Source organism: Ranitomeya imitator, chromosome 5 (assembly GCF_032444005.1).
Source record: "Ranitomeya imitator isolate aRanImi1 chromosome 5, aRanImi1.pri, whole genome shotgun sequence".
Lineage (NCBI taxonomy): Eukaryota > Metazoa > Chordata > Amphibia > Anura > Dendrobatidae > Ranitomeya > Ranitomeya imitator.
This window is the reverse complement of record NC_091286.1, coordinates 680,429,493-680,452,629: the sequence shown is the minus strand read 5'-3', so window position 1 is coordinate 680,452,629 and position 23,137 is coordinate 680,429,493. Positions and strand designations below refer to the sequence as shown.

General features: G+C 41.7%; 1 protein-coding gene across 3 annotated transcripts in view; it reads right to left on the bottom strand.

The window, feature by feature from the left end:
* Positions 1-23,137, bottom strand: part of EFHC1 (EF-hand domain containing 1) — a 52,016-nt gene that overhangs the window by 14,418 nt on the left and 14,461 nt on the right. Inside the window, exon 1 of one of the 3 annotated variants that reach the window (XM_069728359.1) lies at positions 22,364-22,496. The exons of the other annotated variants lie outside the window; for them this stretch is intronic. Within the exon in view, the coding sequence (XP_069584460.1) occupies positions 22,364-22,426 (63 nt within the window). The 5' untranslated portion in view covers positions 22,427-22,496. Of the gene's footprint in view, positions 1-22,363; positions 22,497-23,137 lie in introns of those variants that run through there. 3 annotated transcript variants of the gene reach the window in all.

Here is a 23,137-nt window from a genome sequence, read left to right as displayed (position 1 = left end):
GACTTGTTTGGGCTAAAGAACACAAGGAATGGACATTAGACCAGTGGAAATCTGTGCTTTGGTCTGATGAGTCCAAATTTGAGATCTTTGGTTCCCACCACCGTGTCTTTGTGCCACGCAGAAAAGGTGAACGGATGGACTCTACATGCCTGGTTCCTACCGTGAAGCATGAAGGAGGAGGTGTGATGGTGTGGGGGTGCTTTGATGGTGACACTGTTGGGGATTTATTCAAAATCGAAGGCATACTGAACCAGCATGGCTACCACAGCATCTTGCAGCGGTATGCTATTCCATCCGTTTTGCGTTTAGCTGGACCATCATTTATTTTTCAACAGGACAATTATCTTTCAACAGGACAATGACCCCAAACACACCTCCAGGCTGTGTAAGGGCTATTTGACCAAGAAGGAGAGTGATGGGTGCTACGCCAGATGACCCGGCCTCCACAGTCACCAGACCTGAACCCAATCGAGATGGTTTGGGGTGAGTTGGACCTCAGAGTGAAGGCAAAAGGGCCAACAAGGGCTAAGCATCTCTGGGAACTCCTTCAAGATTGTTGGAAGACCATTCCCGGTGACTACCTCTTGAAACTCAAGAAGAGAATGCCAAGAGTGTGCAAAGCCGTCATCACAGCAAAAGGTGGCTACTTTGAAGAACCTAAAATATAAAACATAATTTCAGTTGTTTCACACTTTTTTGTTAAGTATATAATTCCACATGTGTTAATTCATAGTTTTGATGCCTTCAGTGTGAATGTACAATTTTCATAGTCATGAAAATACAGAAAAATCTTTAAATGAGAAGGTGTGTCCAAACTTTTGGTCTGTATTGTATATCGTGCATAGCAATATATATGGTGCGGTATTACATACGAGCACACTGGGTGCGGTATTATATATGGCATACTGTGTATATACTGTGTACAGCACTATATATCGTGCGATAGCACTATATATAGTACACTGGGTGCGGTATATATGGCACGCTGGGCAATACTGTGTATATACTGTGTACAGCACTATATATCATGCGGTATTACATATAGTACACTGGGCTCGGTATTATATATGGTATACTGTGTATTGCACTATATATAGTACACTGGGTGCAGTATTATATATAACACGATGGGCTATACAGTGTACATAATAATAATAATAATCTTTATTTTTATATAGCGCTAACATATTACGCAGCGCTTTACAGTTTTGCACACATTATCATCGCTGTCCCCGATGGGGTTCACAATCTAAATTCCCTATCAGTATGTCTTTGGATGTGGGAGGAAACTGGAGTGCCCGGAGGAAACCCACACAAACACGGAGAGAACATACAAACTCTTTGCAGATGTTGTCCTGGGTGGGATTAGAACCCAGGACCCCAGCGCTGCAAGGCTGCAGTGCTAACCACTAAGCCACCGTGCTGCCCAGTGTACATACTGTGTGTAGCACTATACATGGTGCGGTATTACACATAGTACACTGGGAGCGGTATCTACTATATAATTGTCTAAGGGTCACTTCCGTCTGTCCTTCTGTCTGTCGTGGATACTCATTGGTCGCAGCCTCTGTCTGTCATGGAAATCCAAGTCGCTGATTGGTCGTGGCAAAACAGCGACGGGCACATTCCGGCAGCAAAATGGCCGCTCCTTCCTCCCCGCAGTCAGTGCCAGCTCCATACTCCCCTCCAGTCAGCGCTCACACATGGTCAATGGCAGCGCTACCGGGCTGCGGTGTTACGCACTCCATTAACGCTGCTATTAACCTTGTGTGACCAACTTTTTACTATTGATGCTGCGTATGCAGCATCATTAGTAAAAAGATCTAATGTTAAAAATAATAAAAAAATAAAAAATCGTTATATACTCACCGTCCGTCGTCCCCTCGGATCCAGAACAGGCCTTTCCCGCTCCTCGCGATGCTCTGGTGACTGCTCCATGCATTGCATCTCGTGAGACCGCAATGCACTCTTCAGACCGGAGCGCGCGAGGAGCGTCGGTAACCGCTTCACTTGGATCCGGGGGCTCTGGAAGGTGAGTATATAACTATTTTTTATTTTAATTCTTTTTTTTTAACAGGGATATGATGCCCACATTGCTATATACTACGTGGGCTGTGCAATATACTACGTGGGCTGGGCAATATACTACGTGGCTGTGCAATATACTACGTTGCTGTGTAATATACTACATGGACTGTGCAATATACTACGTGGCTGGGCAATATACTGCGTGGGCTGTGCAATATACTACGTGGCTGGGCAATATACTGCGTGGGCTGTGCAATATACTACATGGACTGTGCAATATACTACGTGGCTGGGCAATATACTACGTGGGCTGTGCAATATACTACGTGGCTGGGCAATATACTGCGTGGGCTGTGCAATATACTACGTGGCTGGGCAATATACTGCGTGGGCTGTGCAATATACTACATGGACTGTGCAATATACTACGTGGGCTGGGCAATATACTACGTGGGCTGGGCAATATACTACGTGGGCTGTGCAATATACTACATGGACTGTGCAATATACTACGTGGGCTGTGCAATATACTACATGGACTGTGCAATATACTACGTGGGCTGGGCAATATACTACGTGGGCTGTGCAATATACTACGTGGCTGTGCAATATACTACATGGGCTGGGCAATATACTATGTGGCTGTGCAATATACTACGTGGCTGTGCAATATACTACATGGACTGTGCAATATACTACGTGGGATGGGCAATATACTACGTGGGTTGTGCAATATACTATGTGGCTGTGCAATATACTACGTGGGCTGGGCAATATACTACATGGGCTGTGCAATATACTACATGGGCTGGGCAATATACTACATGGGCTGGGCAATATACTACGTGGGCTGTGCAATATTCTACGTGGGCTGTGCAATATACTACATGGGCTGGGCAATATACTAGGTGCGCTGGGCAATATACTACGTGGGCTGGGCAATATACTACGTGGGCTGTGCAATATACTATGTGGCTGTGCAATATACTACATGGGCTGTGCAATATACTACATGGGATGGGCAATATACTACATGGGCTGTGCAATATACTACGTGGGCTGGGCAATATACTACATGGGCTGGGCAATATACTACGTGGGCTGTGCAATATTCTACGTGGGCTGTGCAATATACTACATGGGCTGGGCAATATACTAGGTGGGCTAGGCAATATACGTGGGATGGGCAATAAACTACGTGGGCTGTGCAATATACTACGTGGGCTGTGCAATATACCACATCAGATCTTTTTACTATAGATGCTGCATAGGCAGCATCAATAGTAAAAAGTTGGTCACACAGGGTTAATAGCAGCATTAATGGAGTGCGTTACACTGCGGTATAACGCGGTCCATTAGCGCTGCCATTGACCCTGTGTGAGCGCTGACTGGAGGGGAGTACAAAGCGGGCACTGACTGCGGGGAGTAAGGAGCTGCCATTTTGCCGCCGGACTGTGCCCGTCGCTGATTGGTCGTGGCTGTGTTGCCACGACCAATCAGCGACTTGGGTTTCCATGACAGACAGAGGCCGCAACCAATGAATATGAGTATAGTACTATATATGGTACACTGGGTGCGGTATTATATATGTTATATTGTGTATAGTACTATATATGGTGCGGTATTACACAAAGTACACTGGGTATAGCATTATATATGGCATACTGTATAGAACTATATGTTACACAGGATGCGGTATTATATACGGCACAGTGGAAGCGGTATTATATATATCACACAGGATGCGGTATTATATCTGGCACAGTGGATCTGGTATTATATATATCACACAGGATGCGGTATTATATGCGGCACAGTGTATCCGATATTATATATATCACACAGGATGCGGTATTATATCCGGCACAGTGGATCCGGTATTATATATATCACACAGGATGTGGTATTATATCCAGCACAGGGGATCCGGTATTATATATATCACACAGGATGCGGTATTATATCCGACACAGTGGATCCGGCATTATATCTGGCACAGTGAATGCGGTATTATATATATCACACAGGATGCAGTATTATATCTGGCACAGTGGATCCGGTATTATATATATCACACAGGATGCGGTATTATATCCGGCACAGTGGATCCGGTATTAGATATATCGCACAGGATGCGGTATTATATGCGGCACAGTGGATTTGGTATGTATCACACAAGATGCGGTATTATACACAAGACGGTGGATGCGGTATTATATATATTGCACAGGATGTGGTATTATATACGGCACAGTAGATGCTGTATTATATATATATATATATATCACACAGGATGCGGTATTATATACGGCACGGTGGATGCAGTATTATATATATCACACAGGATGCGGTATTATATATATCACACAGGATGCGGTATTATATCCGGCACACTGGATGCGGTATTATATATATCACACACGATGCGGTTTCATATACAGCACAGTGGATGCGGTATTATATATATCACACAGGATGCGGTATTAAATCCAGCACAGTGGATGCAGTATTATATATATCACACAGGGTGCGGTATTATATATATCACACAGGGTGCGGTATTATATCCGGCACAGTGGATGCGGTATTATATATATCACACAGGATGCGGTATATCCGGCACAGTGGATGCGGTATTATATATATCACACAGGATGCGGTATTATATCCGGCACAGTGGATGCGGTATTATATATATCACACAGGATGTGGTTTTATATACAGCACAGTGGATGCAGTGTTATATATATCACACAGGATGCGGTATTAAATCCAGCACAGTGGATGCAGTATTATATATATCACACAGGGTGCGGTATTATATATATCACACAGGGTGCTGTATTATATGCGGCACAGTGGATGCGGTATTATATATATCACACACGATGCGGTATTAAATCCGGCACAGTGGATGCGGTATTATATATATCACACATGATGCGGTTTTATATAGGGCACGGTGGATGCAGTATTATATATATCACACACGATGCGGTATTAAATCCGGCACAGTGGATGCGGTATTATATATATCACACATGATGCGGTTTTATATAGGGCACGGTGGATGCAGTATTATATATATCACACAGGATGCGGTATTAAATCCAGCACAGTGGTGCAGTATTATATATATCACACAGGGTGCGGTATTATATATATCACACAGGGTGCGGTATTATATATATCACACAGGGTGCGGTATTATATCCGGCACAGTGGGTGCGGTATTATATATATCACACAGGGTGCGGTATTATACCCGGCACAGTGGATGCAGTATTATATATATCACACAGGATGCGGTATTATATATATCACACAGGGTGCGGTATTATATCCGGCACAGTGGATGCGGTATTATATCCGGCACAGTGGGTGCGGTATTATATATATCACACAGGGTGCGGTATTATATCCGGCACAGTGGATGCGGTATTATATATCTCACACAGGGAGCGGTATTATATATATATCACATAGGGTGCGATATTATATCCAGCACAGTGGATTCGGTATTATATATCACACAGGATGCGGTATTATATCCGGCACAGTGGGTGCGGTATTATATATCTCACACAGGGTGCAGTATTATATATCTCACACAGGGTGCAGTATTATATCCGGCACAGTGGATGTGGTATTATATATATCACACAGGATGCGGTATTATATCTGGCACAGTGGATTCGTTATTATATCTGGCACAGTGGGTGCGGTATTATATATCTCACACAGGGTGCGGTATTATATATATCACACAGGGTGCGGTATTATACATCACACAGGGTGCGGTATTATACATCACACAGGGTGTGGTATTATATATATCACACAGGGTGCAGTATTATATATCACACAGGGTGCGGTATTATATATATCACACAGGGTGCGGTATTATATATATCACACAGGGTGCAGTATTATATATATCACACAGGGTGCGGTATTATATATATCACACAGGGTGCGGTATTATATATATATATATCACACAGGGTGCGGTATTATATATCACACAGGGTGCGGTATTATATATATCACACAGGGTGCGGTATTATATATATCACACAGGGTGCGGTATTATATATATATATATCACACAGGGTGCGGTATTATATATATCACACAGGGTGCGGTATTATATATATCACACAGGGTGCGGTATTATACCCGGCACAGTGGATGCAGTATTACATATATCACACAGAAAGGATCGTAAAAATCGGAGAGGAGGAGGGGTTTGTCTCTATGTAAAGTCTTGTCTAAAGTCCACTTTAAGGGAGGATATTAGCGAAGGAAATGAGGATGTCGAGTCCATATGGGTCGAAATTCATAAAGGGAAAAATGGTAACAAAATTCTCATTGGGGTCTGTTACAAACCCCCAAATATAACAGAAACCATGGAAAGTCTACTTCTAAAGCAGATAGATGAAGCTGCAACCCATAATGAGGTCCTGGTTATGGGGGACTTTAACTACCCGGATATTAACTGGGAAACAGAAACCTGTGAAACCCATAAAGGCAACAGGTTTCTGCTAATAACCAAGAAAAATTATCTTTCACAATTGGTGCAGAATCCAACCAGAGGAGCAGCACTTTTAGACCTAATACTATCTAATAGACCTGACAGAATAACAAATCTGCAGGTGGTCGGGCATTTAGGAAATAGCGACCACAATATTGTGCAGTTTCACCTGTCTTTCACTAGGGGGACTTGTCAGGGAGTCACAAAAACACTGAACTTTAGGAAGGCAAAGTTTGACCAGCTTAGAGATGTCCTTAATCTGGTAGACTGGGACAATATCCTCAGAAATGAGAATACAGATAATAAATGGGAAATGTTTAAGAACATCCTAAATAGGCAGTGTAAGCGGTTTATACCTTGTGGGAATAAAAGGACTAGAAATAGGAAAAACCCAATGTGGCTAAACAAAGAAGTAAGACAGGCAATTAACAGTAAAAAGAAAGCATTTGCACTACTAAAGCAGGATGGCACCATTGAAGCTCTAAAAAACTATAGGGAGAAAAATACTTTATCTAAAAAACTAATTAAAGCTGCCAAAAAGGAAACAGAGAAGCACATTGCTAAGGAGAGTAAAACTAATCCCAAACTGTTCTTCAACTATATCAATAGTCAAAGAATAAAAACTGAAAATGTAGGCCCCTTAAAAAATAGTGAGGAAAGAATGGTTGTAGATGACGAGGAAAAAGCTAACATATTAAACACATTCTTCTCCACGGTATTCACGGTGGAAAATGAAATGCTAGGTGAAATCCCAAGAAACAATGAAAACCCTATATTAAGGGTCACCAATCTAACCCAAGAAGAGGTGCGAAACCGGCTAAATAAGATTAAAATAGATAAATCTCCGGGTCCGGATGGCATACACCCACGAGTACTAAGAGAACTAAGTAATGTAATAGATAAACCATTATTTCTTATTTTTAGGGACTCTATAGCGACAGGGTCTGTTCCGCAGGACTGGCGCATAGCAAATGTGGTGCCAATATTCAAAAAGGGCTCTAAAAGTGAACCTGGAAATTATAGGCCAGTAAGTCTAACCTCTATTGTTGGTAAAATATTTGAAGGGTTTCTGAGGGATGTTATTCTGGATTATCTCAATGAGAATAACTGTTTAACTCCATATCAGCATGGGTTTATGAGAAATCGCTCCTGTCAAACCAATCTAATCAGTTTTTATGAAGAGGTAAGCTATAGGCTGGACCACGGTGAGTCATTGGACGTGGTATATCTCGATTTTTCCAAAGCGTTTGATACCGTGCCGCACAAGAGGTTGGTACACAAAATGAGAATGCTTGGTCTGGGGGAAAATGTGTGTAAATGGGTTAGTAACTGGCTTAGTGATAGAAAGCAGAGGGTGGTTATAAATGGTATAGTCTCTAACTGGGTCGCTGTGACCAGTGGGGTACCGCAGGGGTCAGTATTGGGACCTGTTCTCTTCAACATATTCATTAATGATCTGGTAGAAGGTTTACACAGTAAAATATCGATATTTGCAGATGATACAAAACTATGTAAAGCAGTTAATACAAGAGAAGATAGTATTCTGCTACAGATGGATCTGGATAAGTTGGAAACTTGGGCTGAAAGGTGGCAGATGAGGTTTAACAATGATAAATGTAAGGTTATACACATGGGAAGAAGGAATCAATATCACCATTACACACTGAACGGGAAACCACTAAGTAAATCTGACAGGGAGAAGGACTTGGGGATCCTAGTTAATGATAAACTTACCTGGAGCAGCCAGTGCCAGGCAGCAGCTGCCAAGGCAAACAGGATCATGGGGTGCATTAAAAGAGGTCTGGATACACATGATGAGAGCATTATACTGCCTCTGTACAAATCCCTAGTTAGACCGCACATGGAGTACTGTGTCCAGTTTTGGGCACCGGTGCTCAGGAAGGATATAATGGAACTAGAGAGAGTACAAAGGAGGGCAACAAAATTAATAAAGGGGATGAGAGAACTACAATACCCAGATAGATTAGCGAAATTAGGATTATTTAGTCTAGAAAAAAGACGACAGAGGATTCTTTACTGTTAGGGCAGTGAGAATCTGGAATTGCTTGCCTGAGGAGGTGGTGATGGCGAACTCAGTCGAGGGGTTCAAGAGAGGCCTGGATGTCTTCCTGGAGCAAAACAATATTGTATCATACAATTATTAGGTTCTGTAGAAGGACGTAGATCTGGGGATTTATTATGATAGAATATAGGCTGAACTGGATGGACAAATGTCTTTTTTCGGCCTTACTAACTATGTTACTATGTTACACAGGATGCGGTATTATATATATCACACAGGGTGCGTATAAATCACACAGGGTGCGGTATTATATATATCACACAGGGTGCGGTATTATATATATATCACACAGGGTGCGGTATTATATATATATCACACAGGGTGCGGTATTATATATCACACAGGGTGCGGTATTATATATATATATATCACACAGGGTGCGGTATTATATATATCACACAGGGTGCGGTATTATATATATATCACACAGGGTGCGGTATTATATATATATATCACACAGGGTGTGGTATTATATATCACACAGGGTGCGGTATTATATATATATATATATCACACAGGGTGCGATATTATATATCACACAGGGTGCGGTATTATATATATATATCACACAGGGTGCGGTATTATATATATATATATCACACAGGGTGCGGTATTATATATCACACAGGGTGCGGTATTAAAGCGCTGCGGAATATGTTGGCGCTATATAAATAAAAATTATTATTATTATTATATATATATATCACACAGGGTGCGGTATTATATATCACACAGGGTGCGGTATTATATATATATATATATATCACACAGGGTGCGGTATTATATATATCACACAGGGTGTGGTAGTATATATATATCACACAGGGTGCGGTATTATATATCACACAGGGTGTGGTATTATATATATATATCACACAGGGTCCGGTATTATATATCACACAGGGTGCGGTATTATTTATATATATCACACAGGGTACGGTATTATATATCACACAGGGTGCGGTATTATATATATCACACAGGGTGTGGTATTATATATATATATCACACAGGGTGTGGTATTATATATCACACAGGGTGTGGTATTATATATATATATATCACACAGGTTGCGGTATTATATATATATATATCACACAGGGTGCGGTATTATATATCACACAGGGTGCGGTATTAAAGCGCTGCGGAATATGTTGGCGCTATATAAATAAAAATTATTATTATTATTATTATATATATATATCACACAGGGTGCGGTATTATATATATATATATATATATATATATATATATATATCACACAGGGTGCGGTATTATATATATCACACAGGGTGTGGTATTATATATATATATCACACAGGGTGTGGTATTATATATCACACAGGGTGTGGTATTATATATATATCACACAGGTTGCGGTATTATATATATATATATCACACAGGGTGCGGTATTATATATCACACAGGGTGCGGTATTAAAGCGCTGCGGAATATGTTGGCGCTATATAAATAAAAATTATTATTATTATTATATATATATATCACACAGGGTGCGGTATTATATATATATATATATATATATATCACACAGGGTGCGGTATTATATATATCACACAGGGTGTGGTATTATATATATATATCACACAGGGTGTGGTATTATATATCACACAGGGTGAGGTATTATATATATATATCACACAGGTTGCGGTATTATATATCACACAGGGTGCGGTATTATATATATATATATATCACACAGGGTGCGGTATTATATATCACACAGGGTGCGGTATTATATATATATATCACACGGTATTATATATATATATCACACAGGGTGCGGTATTATATATCACACAGGGTGCGGTATTATATATCACACAGGGTGCGGTATTATAAATCACACAGGGTGCGGTATTATATATCACACAGGGTGCGGTATTATATATATATCATACAGGGTGCGGTATTATATATATATATCACACAGGGTGCTGTATTATATATCACAGTGTGCGGTATTATATATATATATATATCACACAGGGTGCGATATTATATATCACACAGGGTGCGGTATTATATATATATATCACACAGGGTGCGGTATTATATATCACACAGGGTGCGGTATTATATATATATATATCACACAGGGTGCGGTATTATATATATATATCACACAGGGTGCGGTATTATATATCACACAGGGTGCGGTATTATATATATATATATATCACACAGGGTGCGGTATTATATATATCACACAGGGTGTGGTAGTATATATATATCACACAGGGTGCGGTATTATATATCACACAGGGTGTGGTATTATATATATATATCACACAGGGTCCGGTATTATATATCACACAGGGTGCGGTATTATTTATATATATCACACAGGGTACGGTATTATATATCACACAGGGTGCGGTATTATATATAGATATATATATATATATATATCACACAGAGTGCGGTATTAAATATATCACACAGGGTGCCGTATTATATATATATATCGCACAGGGTGCAATGTTATATATCACACAGGGTGCGGTATTATATATATATATCACACAGTGTGCGGTATTATATATCACACAGGGTGCGGTATTATATATATATATCACACAGGGTGCGGTATTATATCACACAGGGTGCGGTATTATATATATATATATATATATATCACACAGGGTGCGGTATTATATATATCACACAGGGTGTGGTATTATATATATATATATCACACAGGGTGCGGTATTATATATCACACAGGGTGTGGTATTATATATATATATCACACAGGGTGCTGTATTATATATCACACAGGGTGTGGTATTATATATATATATATATATCACACAGGGTGCGGTATTATATATCACACAGGGTGCGGTATTATATATATATATCACACAGGGTGCGGTATTATATATCACACAGGGTGCGGTATTATATATATATATCACACAGGGTGCGGTATTATATATCACACAGGGTGCGGTATTATATATATATCACACAGGGTGCGATATTATATATCACACAGGGTGCGGTATTATATATATATATCACACAGGGTGCGGTATTATATATCACACAGGGTGCGGTATTATATATATATATCACACAGGGTGCGATATTATATATCACACAGGGTGCGGTATTATATATATATATCACACAGGGTGCGGTATTATATATCACACAGGGTGCGGTATTAAAGCGCTGCGGAATATGTTGGCGCTATATAAATAAAAATTATTATTATTATTATTATATATATATATATATATCACACAGGGTGCGGTATTATATATATATATATATATATATATATATACATATATATATATATATATATATATATATATATATCACACAGGGTGTGGTATTATATATATATCACACAGGGTGTGGTATTATATATCACACAGGGTGTGGTATTATATATATATATCACACAGGTTGCGGTATTATATATCACACAGGGTGCGGCATTATATATATATATATCACACAGGGTGCGGTATTATATATCACACAGGGTGCGGTATTATATATATATATCACACGGTATTATATATATATATCACACAGGGTGCGGTATTATATATCACACAGGGTGCGGTATTATATATCACACAGGGTGCGGTATTATATATCACACAGGGTGCGGTATTATATATATATCACACAGGGTGCGGTATTATATATCACACAGGGTGCGGTATTATATATATATATCACACGGTATTATATATATATACCACACAGGGTGCGGTATTATATATCACACAGGGTGCGGTATTATATATATATATATATCACACAGGGTGCGGTATTATAAATATCACACAGGGTGCGGTATTATATATATATATCACACAGGGTGCGGTATTATACATCACACAGGGTGCGGTATTATATATCACACAGGGTGCGGTATTATATATATATATATATCACACAGGGTGCGGTATTATATATCACACAAGGTGCGGTATTATATATCACACAGGGTGCGGTATTATATATCACACAGGGTGCGGTATTATATATATATCACACAGGGTGCGGTATTATATATCACACAGGGTGCGGTATTATATATATATATATCACACAGGGTGCGATATATATCACACAGGGTGCGGTATTATATATATATATCACACAGGGTGCGGTATTATATATCACACAGGGTGCGGTATTATATATATATATATCACACAGGGTGCGGTATTATATATCACACAGGGTGCGGTATTATATATATATCACACAGGGTGCGGTATTATATATCACACAGGGTGCGGTATTATATATATATATCACACAGGGTGCGGTATTATATATATCACACAGGGTGCGGTATTATATATATATATATATATATCACACAGGGTGCGGTATTATACATCACACAGGGTGCGGTGGTTATAAATGGTATAGTCTCTAACTGGGTCGCTGTGACCAGTGGGGTACCGCAGGGGTCAGTATTGGGACCTGTTCTCTTCAACATATTCATTAATGATCTGGTAGAAGGTTTACACAGTAAAATATCGATATTTGCAGATGATACAAAACTATGTAAAGCAGTTAATACAAGAGAAGATAGTATTCTGCTACAGATGGATCTGGATAAGTTGGAAACTTGGGCTGAAAGGTGGCAGATGAGGTTTAACAATGATAAATGTAAGGTTATACACATGGGAAGAAGGAATCAATGTCACCATTACACACTGAATGGGAAACCACTGGGTAAATCTGACAGGGAGAAGGACTTGGGGATCCTAGTTAATGATAAACTTACCTGGAGCAGCCAGTGCCAGGCAGCAGCTGCCAAGGCAAACAGGATCATGGGGTGCATTAAAAGAGGTCTGGATACACATGATGAGAGCATTATACTGCCTCTGTACAAATCCCTAGTTAGACCGCACATGGAGTACTGTGTCCAGTTTTGGGCACCGGTGCTCAGGAAGGATATAATGGAACTAGAGAGAGTACAAAGGAGGGCAACAAAATTAATAAAGGGGATGGGAGAACTACAATACCCAGATAGATTAGCGAAATTAGGATTATTTAGTCTAGAAAAAAGACGACAGAGGATTCTTTACTGTTAGGGCAGTGAGAATCTGGAATTGCTTGCCTGAGGAGGTGGTAATGGCGAACTCAGTCGAGGGGTTCAAGAGAGGCCTGGATGTCTTCCTGGAGCAGAACAATATTGTATCATACAATTATTAGGTTCTGTAGAAGGAGGTAGATCTGGGGATTTATTATGATAGAATATAGGCTGAACTGGATGGACAAATGTCTTTTTTCGGCCTTACTAACTATGTTACTATGTTACACAGGATGCGGTATTATATATATCACACAGGGTGCGTATAAATCACACAGGGTGCGGTATTATATATATCACACAGGGTGCGGTATTATATATATATCACACAGGGTGCGGTATTATATATCACACAGGGTGCGGTATTATATATATATATATATATCATACAGGGTGCGGTATTATATATATCACACAGGGTGCGGTATTATATATATATCACACAGGGTGCGGTATTATATATCACACAGGGTGCGGTATTATATATATATATCACACAGGGTGTGGTATTATATATCACACAGGGTGCGGTATTATATATATATATATATATATATCACACAGGGTGCGATATTATATATATATATATCACACAGGGTGCGGTATTATATATATATATATCACACAGGGTGCGGTATTATATATATATATCACACAGGGTGCGGTATTATATATATATATATCACACAGGGTGCGGTATTATATATCACACAGGGTGCGGTATTAAAGCGCTGCGGAATATGTTGGCGCTATATAAATAAAAATTATTATTATTATTATATATATATATCACACAGGGTGCGGTATTATATATATATATATATATATCACACAGGGTGCGGTATTATATATATCACACAGGGTGTGGTATTATATAGATATATATCACACAGGGTGTGGTATTATATATCACACAGGGTGTGGTATTATATATATATATCACACAGGTTGCGGTATTATATATATATATCACACAGGGTGCGGTATTATATATCACACAGGGTGCGGTATTAAAGCGCTGCGGAATATGTTGGCGCTATATAAATAAAAATTATTATTATTATTATTATATATATATATATCACACAGGGTGCGGTATTATATATATATATATATATATATATATATATATATATCACACAGGGTGCGGTATTATATATATCACACAGGGTGTGGTATTATATATATATATCACACAGGGTGTGGTATTATATATCACACAGGGTGTGGTATTATATATATATATCACACAGGTTGCGGTATTATATATATATATATCACACAGGGTGCGGTATTATATATCACACAGGGTGCGGTATTAAAGCGCTGCGGAATATGTTGGCGCTATATAAATAAAAATTATTATTATTATTATATATATATATATCACACAGGGTGCGGTATTATATATATATATATATATATATATATATATATATATCACACAGGGTGCGGTATTATATATATCACACAGGGTGTGGTATTATATATATATATATCACACAGGGTGCGGTATTATATATCACACAGGGTGCGGTGTTATATATATATATCACACAGGGTGCGGTATTATATATCACACAGGGTGCGGTATTATATATATATATATATATATATATATATCACACAGGGTGCGGTATTATATATATCACACAGGGTGTGGTATTATATATATATCACACAAGGTGCGGTATTATATATCACACAGGGTGTGGTATTATATATATATATATATCACACAGGGTGCGGTATTATATATCACACAGGGTGCGGTATTATATATATATATATATATATATCACACAGGGTGCTGTATTATATATATCACACAGGGTGCGGTATTATATATATATCACACACGGTGCAGTATTATATATCACACAGGGTGCGGTAGGTATTATATATATATATCACACAGGGTGCGGTATTATATATCACACAGGGTGCGGTATTATATATATATCACACAGGGTGCGGTATTATATATCACACAGGGTGCGGTATTATATATATCACACAGTGTGTGGTATTATATATATATATATATATATCACACAGGGTGCGGTATTATATATCACACAGGGTGTGGTATTATATATATATCACACAGGGTGCGGTATTATATATCACACAGGGTGCGGTATTATATATATATCACACAGGGTGCGGTATTATATATCACACAGGGTGCGGTATTATATATATATATCACACAGGGTGCGGTATTATATATATCACACAGGGTGCGGTATTATATATATATATATCACACAGGGTGTGGTATTATACATCACACAGGGTGCGGTATTATATATATATATATATATATCACACAGGGTGCGGTATTATATATATCACACAGGGTGTGGTATTATATATATATATATCACACAGGGTGCGGTATTATATATCACACAGGGTGCGGTATTATATATATATATATCACACAGGGTGCTGTATTATATATCACACAGGGTGCGGTATTATATATATATATCACACAGGGTGCGGTATTATATATTACACAGGGTGCGGTATTATATATATATATCACACAGGGTGCGGTATTATATATCACACAGGGTGCGGTATTATATATATATATCACACAGGGTGCGGTATTATATATCACACAGGGTGCGGTATTATATATATATATCACACAGGGTGCGGTATTATATATCACACAGGGTGCGGTATTATATATATATATATATATATCACACAGGGTGCGGTATTATATATCACACAGGGTGCGGTATTATATATATATATCACACAGGGTGCGGTATTATATATCACACAGGGTGCGGTATTATATATATATATCACACAGGGTGCGGTATTATATATCACATAGGGTGCGGTATTATATCCGGTACAGTGGGTGCGGTATTATATATATCACACAGGGTGCGGTATTATATCCGGCACAGTGGGTGCGGTATTATATCCGGCACAGTGGGTGCGGTATTATATCCGGCACAGTGGGTGCGGTATTATATCCGGCACAGTGGGTGCGGTATTATATCCGGCACAGTGGGTGCGGTATTATATATATCACACAGGGTGCGGTATTATATCCGGCACAGTGGGTGCGGTATTATATCCGGCACAGTGGGTGCGGTATTATATCCGGCACAGTGGGTGCGGTATTATATATATCACACAGGGTGCGGTATTATATCCGACACAGTGGGTGCGGTATTATATCCGGCACAGTGGGTGCGGTATTATATATATCACACAGGGTGCGGTATTATATCCGGCACAGTGGGTGCGGTATTATATCCGGCACAGTGGGTGCGGTATTATATCCGGCACAGTGGGTGCGGTATTATATATATCACACAGGGTGCGGTATTATATCCGGCACAGTGGGTGCGGTATTATATCCGGCACAGTGGGTGCGGTATTATATCCGGCACAGTGGGTGCGGTATTATATATATCACACAGGGTGCGGTATTATATCCGGCACAGTGGGTGCGGTATTATATCCGGCACAGTGGGTGCGGTATTATATCCGGCACAGTGGGTGCGGTATTATATATATCACACAGGGTGCGGTATTATATCCGGCACAGTGGGTGCGGTATTATATATATCACACAGGGTGCGGTATTATATCCGGCACAGTGGGTGCGGTATTATATCCGGCACAGTGGGTGCGGTATTATATCCGGCACAGTGGGTGCGGTATTATATATATCACACAGGGTGCGGTATTATATCCGACACAGTGGGTGCGGTATTATATCCGGCACAGTGGGTGCGGTATTATATATATCACACAGGGTGCGGTATTATATCCGGCACAGTGGGTGCGGTATTATATCCGGCACAGTGGGTGCGGTATTATATCCGGCACAGTGGGTGCGGTATTATATATATCACACAGGGTGCGGTATTATATCCGGCACAGTGGGTGCGGTATTATATCCGGCACAGTGGGTGCGGTATTATATCCGGCACAGTGGGTGCGGTATTATATATATCACACAGGGTGCGGTATTATATCCGGCACAGTGGGTGCGGTATTATATCCGGCACAGTGGGTGCGGTATTATATCCGGCACAGTGGGTGCGGTATTATATCCGGCACAGTGGGTGCGGTATTATATCCGGCACAGTGGGTGCAGTATTATATATATCACACAGGGTGCGGTATTATATCCGACACAGTGGGTGCGGTATTATATCCGGCACAGTGGGTGCGGTATTATATCCGGCACAGTGGGTGCGGTATTATATCCGGCACAGTGGGTGCGGTATTATATCCGGCACAGTGGGTGCGGTATTATATATATCACACAGGGTGCGGTATTATATCCGGCACAGTGGGTGCGGTATTATATCCGGCACAGTGGGTGCGGTATTATATCCGGCACAGTGGGTGCGGTATTATATCCGGCACAGTGGGTGCGGTATTATATATATCACACAGGGTGCGGTATTATATCCGGCACAGTGGGTGCGGTATTATATCCGGCACAGTGGGTGCGGTATTATATCCGGCACAGTGGGTGCGGTATTATATATATCACACAGGGTGCGGTATTATATCCGGCACAGTGGGTGCGGTATTATATCCGGCACAGTGGGTGCGGTATTATATCCGGCACAGTGGGTGCGGTATTATATCCGGCACAGTGGGTGCGGTATTATATATATCACACAGGGTGCGGTATTATATCCGACACAGTGGGTGCGGTATTATATCCGGCACAGTGGGTGCGGTATTATATCCGGCACAGTGGGTGCGGTATTATATATATCACACAGGGTGCGGTATTATATCCGGCACAGTGGGTGCGGTATTATATCCGGCACAGTGGGTGCGGTATTATATCCGGCACAGTGGGTGCGGTATTATATATATCACACAGGGTGCGGTATTATATCCGGCACAGTGGGTGCGGTATTATATATATCACACAGGGTGCGGTATTATATCCGACACAGTGGGTGCGGTATTATATCCGGCACAGTGGGTGCGGTATTATATCCGGCACAGTGGGTGCGGTATTATATATATCACACAGGGTGCGGTATTATATCCGGCACAGTGGGTGCGGTATTATATCCGGCACAGTGGGTGCGGTATTATATCCGGCACAGTGGGTGCGGTATTATATATATCACACAGGGTGCGGTATTATATCCGACACAGTGGGTGCGGTATTATATCCGGCACAGTGGGTGCGGTATTATATCCGGCACAGTGGGTGCGGTATTATATATATCACACAGGGTGCGGTATTATATCCGGCACAGTGGGTGCGGTATTATATCCGGCACAGTGGGTGCGGTATTATATCCGGCACAGTGGGTGCGGTATTATATCCGGCACAGTGGGTGCGGTATTATATATATCACACAGGGTGCGGTATTATATCCGGCACAGTGGGTGCGGTATTATATATATCACACAGGGTGCGGTATTATATCCGGCACAGTGGGTGCGGTATTATATCCGGCACAGTGGGTGCGGTATTATATATATCACACAGGGTGCGGTATTATATCCGGCACAGTGGGTGCGGTATTATATCCGGCACAGTGGGTGCGGTATTATATCCGGCACAGTGGGTGCGGTATTATATCCGGCACAGTGGGTGCGGTATTATATATATCACACAGGGTGCGGTATTATATCCGGCACAGTGGGTGCGGTATTATATATATCACACAGGGTGCGGTATTATATCCGGCACAGTGGGTGCGGTATTATATCCGGCACAGTGGGTGCGGTATTATATATATCACACAGGGTGCGGTATTATATCCGGCACAGTGGGTGCGGTATTATATCCGGCACAGTGGGTGCGGTATTATATCCGGCACAGTGGGTGCGGTATTATATATATCACACAGGGTGCGGTATTATATCCGGCACAGTGGGTGCGGTATTATATCTGGCACAGTGGGTGCGGTATTATATATATCACACAGGGTGCGGTATTATATCCGGCACAGTGGGTGCGGTATTATATCCGGCACAGTGGGTGCGGTATTATATATATCACACAGGGTGCGGTATTATATATATCACACAGGGTGCGGTATTATATCCGGCACAGTGGGTGCGGTATTATATCCAGCACAGTGGGTGCGGTATTATATATATCACACAGGGTGCGGTATTATATCCGGCACAGTGGGTGCGGTATTATATCCGGCACAGTGGGTGCGGTATTATATCCAGCACAGTGGGTGCGGTATTATATATATCACACAGGGTGCGGTATTATATCCGGCACAGTGGGTGCGGTATTATATCCGGCACAGTGGGTGCGGTATTATATATATCACACAGGGTGCGGTATTATATCCGGCACAGTGGGTGCGGTATAATATATATCACACAGGGTGCGGTATTATATCCGGCACAGTGGGTGCGGTATTATATCCGGCACAGTGGGTGCGGTATTATATATATCACACAGGGTGCGGTATTATATCCGGCACAGTGGGTGCGGTATTATATATATCACACAGGGTGCGGTATTATATCCAGCACAGTGGGTGCGGTATTATATATATCACACAGGGTGCGGTATTATATCCGGCACAGTGGGTGCGGTATTATATCCGGCACAGTGGGTGCGGTATTATATATATCACACAGGGTGCGGTATTATATCCGGCACAGTGGGTGCGGTATTATATCCGGCACAGTGGGTGCGGTATTATATATATCACACAGGGTGCGGTATTATATCCGGCACAGTGGGTGCGGTATTATATCCGGCACAGTGGGTGCGGTATTATATATATCACACAGGGTGCGGTATTATATCCGGCACAGTGGGTGCGGTATTATATCCGGCACAGTGGGTGCGGTATTATATCCGGCACAGTGGGTGCGGTATTATATATATCACACAGGGTGCGGTATTATATCCGGCACAGTGGGTGCGGTATTATATCTGGCACAGTGGGTGCGGTATTATATATATCACACAGGGTGCGGTATTATATCCGGCACAGTGGGTGCGGTATTATATCCGGCACAGTGGGTGCGGTATTATATATATCACACAGGGTGCGGTATTATATATATCACACAGGGTGCGGTATTATATCCGGCACAGTGGGTGCGGTATTATATCCAGCACAGTGGGTGCGGTATTATATATATCACACAGGGTGCGGTATTATATCCGGCACAGTGGGTGCGGTATTATATCCGGCACAGTGGGTGCGGTATTATATCCAGCACAGTGGGTGCGGTATTATATATATCACACAGGGTGCGGTATTATATCCGGCACAGTGGGTGCGGTATTATATCCGGCACAGTGGGTGCGGTATTATATATATCACACAGGGTGCGGTATTATATCCGGCACAGTGGGTGCGGTATTATATATATCACACAGGGTGCGGTATTATATCCGGCACAGTGGGTGCGGTATTATATCCGGCACAGTGGGTGCGGTATTATATATATCACACAGGGTGCGGTATTATATCCGGCACAGTGGGTGCGGTATTATATATATCACACAGGGTGCGGTATTATATCCAGCACAGTGGGTGCGGTATTATATATATCACACAGGGTGCGGTATTATATCCGGCACAGTGGGTGCGGTATTATATCCGGCACAGTGGGTGCGGTATTATATATATCACACAGGGTGCGGTATTATATCCGGCACAGTGGGTGCGGTATTATATCCGGCACAGTGGGTGCGGTATTATATATATCACACAGGGTGCGGTATTATATCCGGCACAGTGGGTGCGGTATTATATCCGGCACAGTGGGTGCGGTATTATATCCGGCACAGTGGGTGCGGTATTATATCCGGCACAGTGGGTGCGGTATTATATATATCACACAGGGTGCGGTATTATATCCGGCACAGTGGGTGCGGTATTATATCCGGCACAGTGGGTGCGGTATTATATCCGGCACAGTGGGTGCGGTATTATATCCGGCACAGTGGGTGCGGTATTATATCCGGCACAGTGGGTGCGGTATTATATATATCACACAGGGTGCGGTATTATATCCGGCACAGTGGGTGCGGTATTATATCCGGCACAGTGGGTGCGGTATTATATATATCACACAGGGTGCGGTATTATATCCGGCACAGTGGGTGCGGTATTATATCCGGCACAGTGGGTGCGGTATTATATCCGGCACAGTGGGTGCGGTATTATATATATCACACAGGGTGCGGTATTATATCCGGCACAGTGGGTGCGGTATTATATCCGGCACAGTGGGTGCGGTATTATATATATCACACAGGGTGCGGTATTATATCCGGCACAGTGGGTGCGGTATTATATCCGGCACAGTGGGTGCGGTATTATATCCGGCACAGTGGGTGCGGTATTATATATATCACACAGGGTGCGGTATTATATCCGGCACACAGTCCAGTACAAGGCGCACATGCATCTCCGGACACTATAGCGCTGGCGCTGCCCCGCATTGATCGCTCTCCCCACATACAGTGCGGATCGGTTCGGGCAGTCGCAGTATGGCGGCACACACCATTAACCCTTTATTAGCCATAAATAAGCACGGGGCACATGTAATAAACCGCCCCGGTACCGGCAGCACAAGAGGCACCACAAGCCTGAATTCTCTCCACTTACGGTCGGGTCCCGGTAGCTGTTCCCGGGCAGGAATGGCAGCCCGTGCACCGGCTGAGAGGACATGATGCCGCTGCTCCTGGACGGCTCCTTCCTTGCAGTCTATAGGCCCGGCTGTCTCTCTGCAGCTTGTGCTGTCTCCAGGCAACGGTCCGCCATGACTCTGGTCTCCATGGTAACAGTAAACAGGAGGCGGCCATGCTCCCTGGTCACGTGACTCCTGTATACACGGAGTGTGCCCGCACACATAGTATATATATATATATATATATATATATATATATATATATAGCGCACACACTGTACAGCGGGGCAGGGTCTCACCCGGGCCCTGGGGGTCACATAAGAAGACCAGTACTATTAATAGTCCATGATCTTCCAGTTACACCCAGCTTTCCCAAGCCCTCAAATGATAAAATGTCTGTTTATGCACTGAAATACCCTTCACTACACAACTAAACACACAGCTTTCCCAGAGCACTGAAAGGCAAAATGTCGCTTTTTGCCCCCATTCTCTATAGGTAGAATTGCCATTCAGAGTATCCACCTTTCATGCAGCGCTGAATGGCAAATCCATCTAGTTATGCACTTATACTTTCATAAAACCCAGCTTTCCGCGAGTCCTGAATGGTAAATCTATATATTAATGCAGTATTGCCGTTTTTATTCAGGAGACTCAGCTTTCCCAGAGTCCTGAATTACAAAATGTTTGTTTACACACTGATATATCCATCACTGCATAACTAGACAGAATCAACATTAGAAGACACACAGCTT